Genomic DNA, 13,658 nt, shown 5'->3' with positions numbered 1-13,658 from the left:
CAGCTTTTCACAGTGCTGGCTTTATATTTAGCCTCAGCCAACTGGTTTTGCTGCTCACTTTGAAGGCACCCTCCCGAGACACAGTTGGGACCAGTCCCAGGCTCAGTGTTTTATATTTAAGCAGGAAACCATCTGCGGCACCTCCCACACTTGCCTAATGTCATAGCCTGATTTAGTCACAGCTTCTAACTGGAAAATTAAAAGCCATTGCCAACTCAGACCCATATTATCTTGCTATAAAACCGTACCATAAAAAAACTAATGAGTCCCTGGGCTCTTTCTAACACCAGTTGCCGAACCGTGCAACAGTAGAGTTGACCACATTGCCATCATTGGTCCAAGTCATTGCTGCCATGTATGGAAGTGCTCAAGAAAACCAGCACGTCCATATATTAAGATGCTTAATGAAGACGGATCAAGGAAGGAGATCCAATACAGGAAGGACCAGGGTCATGCTGCACAAAGGATGCCAACCACCCATAATGGGAAGTTTATTGCGGGTGTTGTGGTTATCTTGGTTTTAGATTAAGTGGTACCTCAACTTATGAACGACTCGACAACCGAATTTTTTGACTTACTAATGGGGCAAATGGCTGCACGCTTATGAATTTCCCAACATCTGAACGGAAACTGCGGCGGTTTTAGATAGGCTGAGTACATGGGTAGTCTAAAGTCCCCAAGCAACTAGTCTGCATCCTCAAAGGCTCAATAAACCGAAAGCTATCTATGAAAATGAAGCAAGCAGAAGATGTGAACACATCCCTCCCTGGTCTGCTAAAATGTATTCTCCTAAAACATGTTCCCTTTCAGCTCCTCAGAAAACCAGGGAGCTTAGGATCTAGTCAACAAGACACACTGTGTTTAGCACAGGCATAGGCAAACTCTGGCCCTTCATATGTTTGCGAATACAATTCCCATCATCCCTGACCACTGGTCCTGTTAGCTAGGGATGATGGGAATTGTAGTCCCAAACTTCTGGAGGGCCGGAGTTTGCCTATGCCTGGTATAGCAGCATTAATGCCAACTGTCCAGGCCATTTCCCCTATTCCAGAAGAGGGAACCATGCCAGAAAGAGGTAGCAGGGAAATCCCCTACAGGGGTCTGAGAATAGACCATCCTAACTGGTCATCTAGGGCAGTGTTTCCCAACCTTGTGCCTCCAGCTGTTTTGGGACTACAACTCCCATCATCCCTAGCTAGCAAGACCAGTGGTCAGGAATGATGGGAATTGTAGTCCGAAAACAGTTGGAGGCACAAGGTTGGGAAACACTGGTCTAGGGCAGTGGTCCTCAACCCTCGGGCCACGGACCGGTACCGGTCCGTGCGTCAATTGGTACCGGGCCGCCCAAGGAACATTAAATACAATTAAATTAAAATTATTAAATCAAACAATCTAAATAAAATATAAACAATCAAGGTCCCCCCCTCAGCGGGCCGCGAAACAATCAACGTCCCCCCCCCTCAGCGGGCCGCAGTAAAATGATCAAACGTTGACTGATCCGCTGCGATAAAAAGGTTGGGGAGCACTGGTCTATGGGACGCGGGTGGTGCTGTGGGTTAAACCACAGAGACTAGAGTTTGGCGGTCAGAAGGTCAGCGGTTCGAATCCCCGCAACGGGGGTGAGCTCCCGTTGCTCAGCCTCTGCTCCTGCCAACCTAGCATTTCAAAAGCACGTCAAAGTGCAAGTAGATAAATAGGTACCGCTCCAGCGGGAAGGCAAAGGTGTTTCCATGCTCTGGTTCTCCAGAAGCGGCTTAGTCATGACCTGGAAGCTGTACGCTGGCTCCCTCGGCGAGTAAAGCAAGATGAGCGCCGCAACCCCATCTGTTCCCAGGCCCACAACAGACATAGCTAGCTTTCCATCCATCTCTCAAGTCCTCTCGAACAAAAGAACACAAAAACAGGACTCCTCTTTGTGCCCGTCATGTTCTTTTGTGCTCAATAAGGCATTATAAATAAGCTCACAACAGTTACTAGCCTACCAAAAAAAAAAGGAACCTGCCTACCAATGCACATACAGTCATACCTTGGATCCCAAACGCCTTGGTACTTGGACGTTTTGGCTCCCGAACACTGCAAACCTGGAAGTGAGTGTTCCGGTTTGTGAACGTTCTTTGGAACCCAAATGTCCGACAGGGCGTCCGCGGCTTCTGATTGGCTTCAGCAGCTTCCTACAGCCAATCAGAAGCCACACTTTAGTTTCTGAACATTTTGGAAGTTGAATGGACTTCCGGAACGGATTCCATTCGACTTCTAAGGTCCAACTGTATTGTGAAGTTAAAACCACGTTTTGAAGAGAAATGAGGGATTTGTTCTGGAATTACTTTTGTTGTTGTTGTCACAGGCTGCAGTTAAGAAATGGACAGACAGATGCAAAAGGTGGAGGAATTTCAATCCTGAAAGAATCTGGTAAGGACCTCTGCTTGAAGATGGAGCACACAGATATTTCAGGCCAGGCGCAGCACTATGTACTGTCTAATATCAGGCAACATTCGCATTATATTAGTTTGCTCATTGAATTGATTCGCAGTGAATCCTATGCATATCGGGTTCAGAAACGAGCCCTAGGGAATTTAATGGTTGCTTACTCTGAGGTCAGTGTATATAGGAATGGAGTTTCAGTCCCAGTTCCAAAATATCTCAGTTCACAGTTGGCTTTATATAAATCATAGGTATAAATCTTGAAAAGTTACTTCTTTGAGAGAGTAACAAAACAGGAATTACTACGCCACGCGCATTTTAATATAACTTATCTGTGACAGAAATGATTTGAGATAGTAAAAGTCTAAGACATTTTACTAAGTCAAGGACAAAATGTAAAACGGCAAGCATTAATATACTGTACTTCATTCTACATTAATTGAATTAAAGCAAGCTCTGTGTGAGATAATATATTAAATCTCCACAGTGCCTATGGAATACAAACACCCAGGGACATTAAGAGTCTATTTGACACAGAACAATTGTACCAGCTCATATTATGCAACACAGATGAGGAGGTGTGGAGAGCATTTTAATTAGCTGCCAGCCTTCACCTAAAGTGTAAAGCCCGAATACATCAAGCTGTTCCATATCGTTGCTGATACAAACAGAACGGATTTTTTTTTTACCTCTTGCTGATTATTTTTGTTCCATTATTAACAGATTGGGAGTGGGAATTAAATTAAAAACTAAGAATACCTTTGGATCTTATGATTTATGTGGAAATTGTTTGATTTGGTTGCATACTTTTCAATGCTTTGTTTATAGTTTATGGCTGCTTTTTGTTATGTTTGTAGTTATGTAATTTTCTTTATATAGGTCGTAATCAGCCTTGAGCCTTTATCTCAGGTTGGGGACAGAGGGTGGCACTAGGGAGGAAGTTGTTGCCGCGGCACTCCTTGGTGTGTGGAGTCCCGCAAGGCGCAATCCTTTCCCCGATGCTCTTTAATATCTTTATTAATTGTCCAGAGTTTTGGGCTGGGTTGTCATCAATATGCAGATGACACCCAGATCTATCTGTTGATGGACGGCCGCCCTGCCTCGGCCCCAGACACACTCACCAAGTGCTTAGAAGCTGTGGCTGGATGGCTACATGGGAGCCGGTCGAAGCTAAATCCTTCGAAGACAGAGGTCCTCTGGCTGGGTCGGGACGACATGGGGTTGGGGGGCCAACTCCCATCTCTTGCAGGGGCTCAATTAGTGCCAGAGCCTTCTGTCAAGAGTTTGGGTGTAACCTTCGATGCCTCCCTTTCCATGGAGGCGCAGGTTGCAGCCACAGCTAAGGTGGCATTTTTCCATCTCCGCCGCATCAAGCAGTTGGTCCCTTACCTCTCTCGCCCTGATCTGGCCACAGTGATCCATGCGACGGTCACCTCCAGGCTTGATTATTGTAACTCGCTCTACGCGGGGCTGCCCTTGAAGCTGACCCAGAAACTCCAGCGGGTGCAGAATGCCGCGGCAAGGCTCCTTACGGGGTGCCGGCCGCAGGATCACATTCATCCAGTGCTTTACCAGCTGCACTGGCTCCTGGTGGAGTACAGGATCAGGTTTAAGGTGCTGGTTTTGACCTTTAAAGCCCTATGCGGCTTGGGACCCTTTTACCTATGGGACCGCCTCTCCTGGTATGCCCCGCGGAGGACCTTAAGGTCCACAAACAACAATATTCTGGAGATCCTGAGCCATAAGGTGGCTAGATTGGCCTCTACTAGGGCCAGGGCCTTTTCAGTATTGGCCCCAACTTGGTGGAACGCTCTTTCACAGGAGACCAGGGCCCTGCGGGATTTGTCATCTTTCCGCAGGGCCTGCAAGACAGAGCTGTTCCGCCTGGCCTTTGGGCTGGACTTAGTCTGACCCCTGTGTTTTTCCTCCCTCATGGTTTGGATTTATGGACTACTTAAAATGAGGCTGCATTTTAAATTTTAATATTGTATTTTAATCTGTATTTTAATTAATTGCTTTTTATGTTTTATTGTAATTTTATTGGTGTTAGCCACCCTGAGCCCGGTTTTGACTGGGGAGGGCAGGGTATAAATAAAAATTTATTATTATTATTATTATTATTGAGCATGGTTTTAACTTTAGAATAGTGGTATAAAAATAAAACAACTGAACATCAAAAGTGGTGATTAAAATGCTAATGATAATAATAATAATTTTACTAGCTGTCTAGTATCTGAATGTATCACACACACAATGGCTATTTGTGAGGAATTGAAAACAGCTTCTCATAACAGAAGTTTTAGGGATTGGAAGCAGGGTTTTCCAAACTTGGGTCTCAAGCTGGTTTTAGACTACAATTCCCATCATCCCTAGCTAGCAGGACCAGTGGTCAGGGATGATGGAAGTTGTAGTCCAAAAACAGCTGGATACCCAAGTTTGGGAAATCCTGGCTTAAAGCAATCATGTTCTGAAAGGGTTCTACTTAAATTGGTATATTCCATTCATTCCATTTCTACTTAGCTGGCTCACAGACTCAATAAAAGCGGACTGATATTCTACACAGACCTTTTAATTCCTGAAGTGTGGCAAACAGTTAATGCATCACAACAACAGTGGTTAATTTGTATAGAACATGTGCCCTAGGGAACTGCTCATTTTGAAAACTTAACTGATAATTTATAACCAGACTTGTAGCAAGAAGCAAATTCTGAATACATTAGAAACTGAGGGGATGACAACTGAATACAGCCAATAAACAACGGTCACATGCTTCAAACATCTCACACTGAAATTGATGAGACCTAAAAGTGCCCGTCTTTGACTAGATGATTTATTTATTATTTTGTTTATCCAATTTATATCTGCCTCTTCCTACCAAAGAAGCCCAGGGTGGATTGTGCCACAAATTATGGATCTACCAGGTTTACTTTTTTAAAAAATGATTATGAAGCGCTCTATTCTACTGCGAAAGAATCACGTTTTCGAAAATATCACAGATCTTGAAGGAAGCAAATGTGGCTATAGCACAGTGCCATTTTACACATCAGTTCCCAGCAAGCTGTATGCCAATGGAGCTAAACTATTCACTCAGATAAAAGCCTACAAGCTAACAGCAAGATGCTGGGTCGCAACATCTCCTTCAGGAGACCTAACAACCACCACCACCCCTCTGCATCATAAGCAACATTCAACATTTTCCCAAGTTTCAAAAGCGGCTGTTTAAGCCAAGCATCTCGAGAAAAGTCAGAACCCCAATGTATGAGCAGCAACTGAGAAACACAATGGCTCAGTGGATTATCAGGGCTGGGCAATCTCTGTTTTTCAACATTGAGATATATCACCAGCGTTCGAAACTCCCATTGTTCTAGGAGCATTTTGTGACAAGGAATTTCACTAGTGCGAGAAGTTTCTGAGGTCTAGGCAAAGTGCTGCACCTAAGATTTCAGATTAAAACTGCAGAGTGGAAGGAAAGGAAGTTCATCTGCCTCCCCACTTCCAGCCACTCCCTGGAGACTGGAGAAGAGACACTCTTAAGAATATTAGGGGGGTGGGCAGAAGAAGCATGGCTTTGTTTTTTGCAGTCTACGGATGAGGACTGGACCATGTAAAAAATGAACGTTAAGATTTTAGCTGCAGTTCATTCATTTTCAGCTTTGCATTCTAGTTGTTAAAAAAGTGTGCCTAGACATCCCCTTGTTGCATAACCTTGATTTAAGGTGCCATTTACTAGCTAAGCATCACAATACATTGATATACCACAATGCCTGAAATAAGGATGGAGCTGGCTTCACGGTTTTTCCCACTTCATGATTTTTGCATAGCATATGCGCGTGCGCACACCCACACTGTGATTCACGATATATTGTCAGGTCAAAAATTATGAAACCGTTATCACAATATGGACTTCAAACTGGTTTTGGACGATATATCACCCAGCCCTAACACACGTCATGATTCACGATATATTGCCAGGTCAAACATTATGAAACCGGTATCCACAATATGGACTTCAAACTAGTTTTGGACAATATATCGATATATCACCCAGCCCTACTGGATATACTTAAGACTCAGCTGTAGGAGCTCAGCTAGCAGCTAGTGCAGGTTAGAATTCATACATGGGAGGTCTTTAATTTTCCTAGTTATAGAAGCACAACTGTTGAGGAAGGACATGTGTCACCAGCTTGGAGGTCAGCAGCAGGCAACCTGTCCAGGACAGGGGAGGATGCAATGGGGTGTGGGACTACGGTACAAACTGCAACTCCTCTCCTCCCCACACCAAATTCTAACAAGCATCTGGGAGCCCTCACAAAAGATATATGCAGCTGTGAGTAATCTACATGATATCCAGACCAGGAACAGTTGAATCTGGATACCCCTCTGGTGAGTGGGGCAAAAGAGGAAAAGTGTTCTCTCAAATCAGCCTCTTTACTATACAACTAGAAAGTGGTTAAAGATACCAAGAAATTGCAAACCTGTAACTTCTTCTGACCCGGTCAATGAATGATCAGCAAGGGCAGATAGAAGGGCGAAACAAACATGTGCTTGAGTGTAGAACAGGCATCCCTAACCTTCGGCCCTCCAGATGTTTTGGACTACAATTCCCATCATCCCTGACCACTGGTCCTGTTAGCTAGGGATCATGGGAGTTGTAGGCCAAAGCATCTGGAGGGCCGCAGGTTGGGGATGCCTGGTGTAGAACAAGCCTTACCAAAAAGAACCAGCATGGCTTTTGTAAGGGGAAGCCTGGTCTAACTCAGGCTGCAGTCCTAACCCCAATGACCTGAGCGTAAGCTCCATTGAATTCATCAGGACTTACCTCTGAGCAGATGTAGTTAGGACTACATTATAAAGCAGGGAGTTCCTGGATCCAACATGTCATTAGAGTCTCAGGCGGATAGGGGTGCCTATTTCCAGCTATGGCTGTTTCGCCAGCTACAGTCCCTTTCAGACAGAAATGATTTGGCCGCTGTGCTCCATGTTCTGGAAACTTCCAGATTGTTAAAGCACATTCTACTTGGGGATGTCTTCGAAGTTGGCTTGAAAGCTTAAACTGGTCCAAAATACAGCTGCCAGATCAATGGCGGGGGTTCCATTTAGAACTTGTATAACCCCCATTTTAAAATAGCTGCCCTCGTTTTGAGTTCAAGGTGCTCAAATTGGCCACCAGGCCCAGTTCAAGGTGCTCAAATTGGCCACCATGTACCTTGGAATATCTAAACTGGCCATGTAAATAGTCTGAAACACCTGGAACGATTAGGAGCATATCCTGATTAATATTAATATTAATCAGTTTTCCTTCTTGGTATGCTTTAATCACCCTGTCATGTTTGTATTCTGGTCTGTTTTAACTGCATGCTTACTAGTGAAATGGAGGCTATGAAACATTAATTCTGAACCACTGTATTCAATACATCAGACCAAAATATCTGAAATATTGCCTCCTTCCCTTCTTCGGTGTTAAGAACAGCAGAGAGAGCCCAGGAGAGGCCTCTCCCCCCCCCCCGAGGCGCGCATCTGTCACCTACTTAATGTAGTTTTTATTGTCACATATTTACTCTGTGGTTTGACACCTCAGATAAATAGGTTAGGACCTACTCAGTTCTCTTGGTTGTAATCTGTTTCAACTGTTTTTAATATTATATTTTTAGATTGCTGCAACCCTCCCTGGGACCTTGTGATGAAGGGCAGATAAGAAATCTAATGAATAGCAGCAACAGAAGTGTTCCATGTTATTCAAGGATGTCCCTATGCATTTAATAGGGAACATTTTCAACCTGATTTTTTTTATTTTGGATGGGGGGACCTTTTTTAATAGTAATTTTTATTGATTTTGCATATTGAGAAAACAAAGACACATATACAATAGGTAGCATTTTTTCCCCTTCTTGTAACCCCCCCTCCATGAGATCCCTCCTGCCACGAGGTATTCCCATGAACAGTGCGCAGTCGAAGGTGGTACATTTTATAATTGGGCTTGTCCCCACCCCACCCCACCCCTCCCTCCTCTCCCCGGTAACCCCCCCCCCTGCCACGGAGGGGGACCTTTGAACACAGCTCATCACAAAAGGTTCCAACGGGACTTAATAGGCATAAAAATAATAATAACAACTTTGATCCTTAACTGCTTAAGAAACAGTGTGTGTGTAGCAACAAAATGTCAGTGTCTACAAACAGTGCACTCTGCTAGGATCTACATTCAAACCAGAACAGGTGGGTTTATTTTGAGTCAGCAGTAGACAGTGAGGCAGCCAAGTGTCCAGATATCACCCAATTATACAGGATGGTGAAAATTCAAGGCTGAGCAACTCCACTAATTTCTTCGAACTCAAAAAACCAGCAGATCATAAAGTACAATATAACTCTAGAGCAGTGTTTCCCAACCTTGGATCTCCAGCTGTTTTTGGACTACAATTCCCATCATCCCTGACCACTGGTCTTGCTAGCTAGGGATGATGGGAGTTGTAGTCCAAAAACAGTGGGAGACCCAAAGCTGGGAAACAGTGCTCTAAAGTAATACACACTGGGATGGTGTTAATATTTACTACTTAACTATTACAAAAACAAACAAACCTGTTATCTACCAACCAAACAGATCAAAGAATCAAGGTAGGAAGGAAACCGAAAGAATGATATCCATGTAAATTTATAAAAGTTAACAGGGAAATTGATTAGTTACAGTTAGGTAGCCGTGTTGGTCTGCCGTAGTTGAAACAAAATTAAAAAAATTCCTTCCAGTAGCGCATTTCACTAAGGGAAATAGATTGAAACAGCAGAAGAACAGGTTATCATAAGGTAACAGTATGCCCATACAGTACTAGAAATAGTGCTTCCAGTCTGTATCAGAAAGGAAATTCCAAAGAAACAGAAAAGGTGCATCAAAGACCATTGGCTCTCGCAAGCTTTTTCAAAATAATTATATTTAAGATCGTTGTGTAGAATCTATGTTCCCCATCAGAAATTTAAACACTGACTTAGAAAATCCCAGTTCCCAGTAAGAAAAAGAATGACTATAAAGATCAGCAACCAGTATTTCCTGGACCAAATCCAGCCCCGTAAAAGGAGTTGCCTGCCTCCCTTTCCCAAGTTGCCATTTCAAAAATCAAAGAGACATGGAGTATACATGACAGCCAGCCTTGCTAGCAGGTCAGACAAGGAGCAGGGTCAGAGTCTTGGCCACCATAACCCCTTTTCTCATGTTGCCTCTCCAGCAAAATGAGTGGCTGGCCAAGGGTATACGTTCTGTACTGAATCGAGTAAACATTTCTGCAAATTTGCCATTTTCAGCAGTTATTAAAGTTTGCTATTGAAACAAAGGAAGAAACACACACACACAGATTATCTTACGAAAACAGAAACCTCAGCTCTGATAAATTAAAAAGAAAAAAAGCAGCATTCAGCATTACATTCTCCTACAGATGGCTGCAAAAACATGGCACACATTCTTCCCCTTCACAGTGGCTGTCTCCACCTGCATGCCCACGAAAGTCAGAGTGACTTTGTAAGGGGCATGCAAACCAAAAGAATCAATATTGTAAAGTTATGCAAACCAAAAGAATCAATATTGTCAATCCCTACAGCTTTTTATGCACATGAAATACAAGTTTTTTTCTCCTTCACCCAATGAGTATTACCGTAAATGGAACAAGTTTTGTTTTTTCCCCTGGAAGTAGGGAGCGAATGGGCAGAATATTGTGTTGCAAGACTGTACATCTAGGAGTAAGCCCTATTGAACTAGGACTCGGGCCAACTGAGAAGCGACATGTATAGGATTGTGCTGCGGAACGTTGAGTATTTCCTTCCATCTTTCCACTAACATGTCATTTGTAGGGGAAATCACGCCATTTTGCGCACAACAAATGCCATTGATCTTACCACCAAACGAACAAGTCCAACTCTTATTGTCAGTCAAAGTGACAAAAAAATTCTAGTTGATAGCATCCAACCATGACCATGCAAAAGTCTAGAAGAGTAATAATAATAGTAATAATAATAATAATAATAATAATAATTATACCTAGCACATCTGGCTGGGTTTCCCCAGCCACCCTGGGCGGCTTCCAACAGAAGTATTAAAATAGAATAATTCAATAAACATTAAAAGCTTCCCTAAACAGGGCTGCCTTCAGATGTCCTCTAAAAGTCTGGTAGTTGTTTTTCTCTTTGACATCTGGTGGGAGGGCGTTCCACAGGGCGGGTGCCACTACTGAGAAAGCCCTCTGCCTGGTTCCCTGTAACTTGGCTTCTCGCAGCGAGGGAACTGCCAGAAGGCCCTCAGCACTGGACCTTAGTGTCCGGGCAGAACGATGGAGGTGGAGACGCTCCTTCAGGAGTAGAGAGTAAAAATAAAAATACAGTTGATAGCACAATCCTAACCTTGTCTACTAAGAAGTAAATTTGATTGCAGGTAAATTGGGGTTAGGATTGCAATTACCTACTTCCAGGTAAACTGGGGTTAGGACTGCAGCTTTCAACTCTAAAGAAAAAGTGACAAGACAAACTTTTTGATGGTGTATTATCCCAGGAGAGATGGGATAATGAAACACAGGAACAAAAAAACCGAAATGTTTTCTGCTGCATACACAACTGCACAATCTCTGCTTTCAAACTGCAAATTGGGGAAACCAATTTAAAATATTAAAAACCCACTACTCTTTTCCCTAGTCAACCTGAGTGTGAAACAAGCAGTTAATGCAGTCTAATCTTACCTAAAAAGAAAAGAATATCACAACGATGTATTGAATAGTTCAGAATTAATGTTTCGTAACCTCCATTTCACTAGCAAGCACGCAGTCAAAACAGCCCAGAATACAAACATGACAGGGTGAATAAAGCATACCAAGAAGGAAAACTGATCAATATTAAGTCTTCAGTATATGCTCCTAATCATTCCAGGTATTTCAGACTATTTACATGGCCAGTTTAGATATTCCAGGTACATGGTGGCCTTGGGGAAAGCTTGCTCACACGCACCACTGCCACATGCAAAATTAAATTCTCAGCATGCACTAGAAAGCCTCAAAAGGCAGTGTCCCACATACTAGAAGCATAGAACTGTGGCGTTGGAAGGGATCCTGGGAATAATCTAATTCCGGCATAGGCAAAGTCGGCCCTCCAGATGTTTTGGGACTACAACTCCCATCATCCCTGACCACTGGTCCTGTTAACTAGGGATGGTGGGAGTTGTAGTCCCAAAACATCTGGCGGGCTGAGTTTGCCTATGCCTGATCTAATTCAACCCATTGCAATGTAGAAATAAGCAGCTGTCCCACACAGGGATCGACCCTGCAACTTTGGCATACAGCACTGGGCTGACTGCACAGCCAATTTCCCAAGAGCCGGGTGCTCTTCAAGCTCTTGTCTTGTTATTATCCCATTGCCACTGGAATCACAGAACTGTAGAGTCGGAAGGGGTCATCTAGTCCAACCCCCTGCAATGCAGGAAATCCTTTCCCCAACATGGGGTTCAAACCCATGACCCATGAGATTAAGGGTCTCCTGCTCTACCGGCTGAGCTACCCCCTGCATATGGAGCAGGTCCACAGAGTTCAGATTTGGGATATGAGTGCATGTTGGAAGAGCAACCTCTAAAAAAGAAAGATCGGGTAAATTGGGGGTGGGGGTGTGTGTGCTGAGGAACACGTGGAACAGCATTGGACACCTCATGAGCAGCCAGCAGGGGGAGACACAGACAGCTGCCCTGTGGGAAGTGGCCGTGGGGAATCCCAAGGGGAAGCCGTCGCAGGTGAGGGGAAACTTCCACAATTCGCACACCTTGAGGCAAAGAGGGCGGGAAGAGGGCGGGCTTGGGAGCGAGAGAGGCCGACGCTGAAAGAAGGGCGGGCGGGAAGAGGGGGCAAATACTGTGGGGTTGGGAATGGGTGGGGGACTGAGGAACAGGGAGGGTGGGGAGACAGGGGGGAAAGGAAGTAGGTCGACCCACTGGCACACACACACACCCCAAAAAATGAGACTGAGAGAGGAGGTCATTCCCACAACATTTACCTGCTTTGCCAGCCCTGGATGAGGTTGGTGTACTTGCTGAGAGAGCCCTCGAGCACCGCCTCCGTCGTCCTGCCTGCCGCCAGCCCCCCGCTCCCTCCTGGGCTGGCCGCGGCTGAGCTGAGGCTGCTGCTGCTGCCGCCACCGCCACCTCCCTCCGGCCTCCCCGCTGGTGTACCCGCCGCCGCTGCTCCTTGGCGGCCCGAGAGCCCTCCCCGGCTGGCGGAGGAGGACGGCGAGGAGCCCGCCGAGGTGGGGCGGCTGCTGCTGCGGCTGCTGTTGTTACTGCCGCCGCTGGACGGGGCTGCTGCTGCTGCTCCGGGGTCCCCGCCGCCGCCGCCGCAGCCCTGCGCCGCTGCCGCCGCTGCCTTCTCCATGGAGCGCGCGGGGAGAGCGCGAGGAGGCGGCCTCGGCTGCCGACGGCGGGCTGGGAAATACCTGACTCATACGCGAGGAAGGGCCGGAGAGAGACCCGAGGGGCAGCCTCCGTCGCCGTCTCCTCCTCCTCCCGGGATTGCGGAAAGCAGCGGCGTCGGCGGCGCTTTGTGTCCGGCGGAGGAGAGATCCGCCCCGTCCCTCGATGTTCCCGCTTCCAAGCCCGGCCCCTCAGCCCAGGCGCGCGGCCATGAAGCACTGCCTCGCTCAGGGAGCGAGCGCGAGGAGATTCCCACCCCAGATGGGCGATGCGAGGAGGAGGAGGAGCAGGGGACGGAGAAACACCCTTCGCGCCCCCGCGCCCTCCAGACTGAGGAGGGAGGGAGTGGCTGCTGCTGCTGCGGCTGACCCGCGTTGCGGCCCCTCCTACGCCCCGGTGCGCGCGCGGAGGGGGGGGCGCCGCGGTTAATTGCGCGGGGGATGTGCGGAGAGAGAGCTGGGTCGCTTGCGACGCGTGTCTCAGAATCGTCGAGTTGGAAGCGACGGCAGCCCCCCCCCCTCCCCGGTCATCTAGTCCAAGCCTTCTCAAGGCGTCATAACCAATGCTTTTTTATCTTTAAAAAAATGTTTAGGTCGTGGCTGGTCGCTGTGAACTAATTTCACAGAATACAAGAGTGGGAAGGGGTCCCCGAGGGTCATCTAGTTCAACCCCTTGAGATGCAAGTTGAAACCAGACCCTGCTTAGCTTTGCACATGTGCTAGCAGTTTTGTTGCACCTAAATCCGAAGTAACCATGGGCTCTGGACGTTCTCCACGGGGCATGAAACTAAGGTGCTGGTGGGAGGCACGACTTGAATTAA

General features: G+C 46.2%; 1 protein-coding gene across 2 annotated transcripts in view; it reads right to left on the bottom strand.

Moving 5' to 3' along the window:
- The window catches only part of OSBPL10 (oxysterol binding protein like 10), a 76,043-nt gene extending 62,926 nt beyond the window's left edge, over positions 1 to 13,117 (bottom strand). The window contains exon 1 of one of the 2 annotated variants that reach the window (XM_035130077.3): positions 12,427 to 13,117. In XM_035130077.3, coding sequence (XP_034985968.2) covers positions 12,427 to 12,800 — 374 coding nt within the window. In that variant the 5' untranslated portion in view covers positions 12,801 to 13,117. The remainder of the gene's footprint in view (positions 1 to 12,426) is intronic. The other variant, XM_035130078.3, reaches the window with a different exon arrangement.
- Positions 13,118 to 13,658: the final 541 nt, after the last annotated feature.

Source organism: Zootoca vivipara, chromosome 11, assembly GCF_965207765.1.
Source record: "Zootoca vivipara chromosome 11, rZooViv2.hap1.1, whole genome shotgun sequence".
NCBI lineage: Eukaryota > Metazoa > Chordata > Lepidosauria > Squamata > Lacertidae > Zootoca > Zootoca vivipara.
The sequence above is the reverse complement of the archived record's forward strand: the minus strand, read 5'-3'. Positions and strand labels throughout refer to the sequence as shown.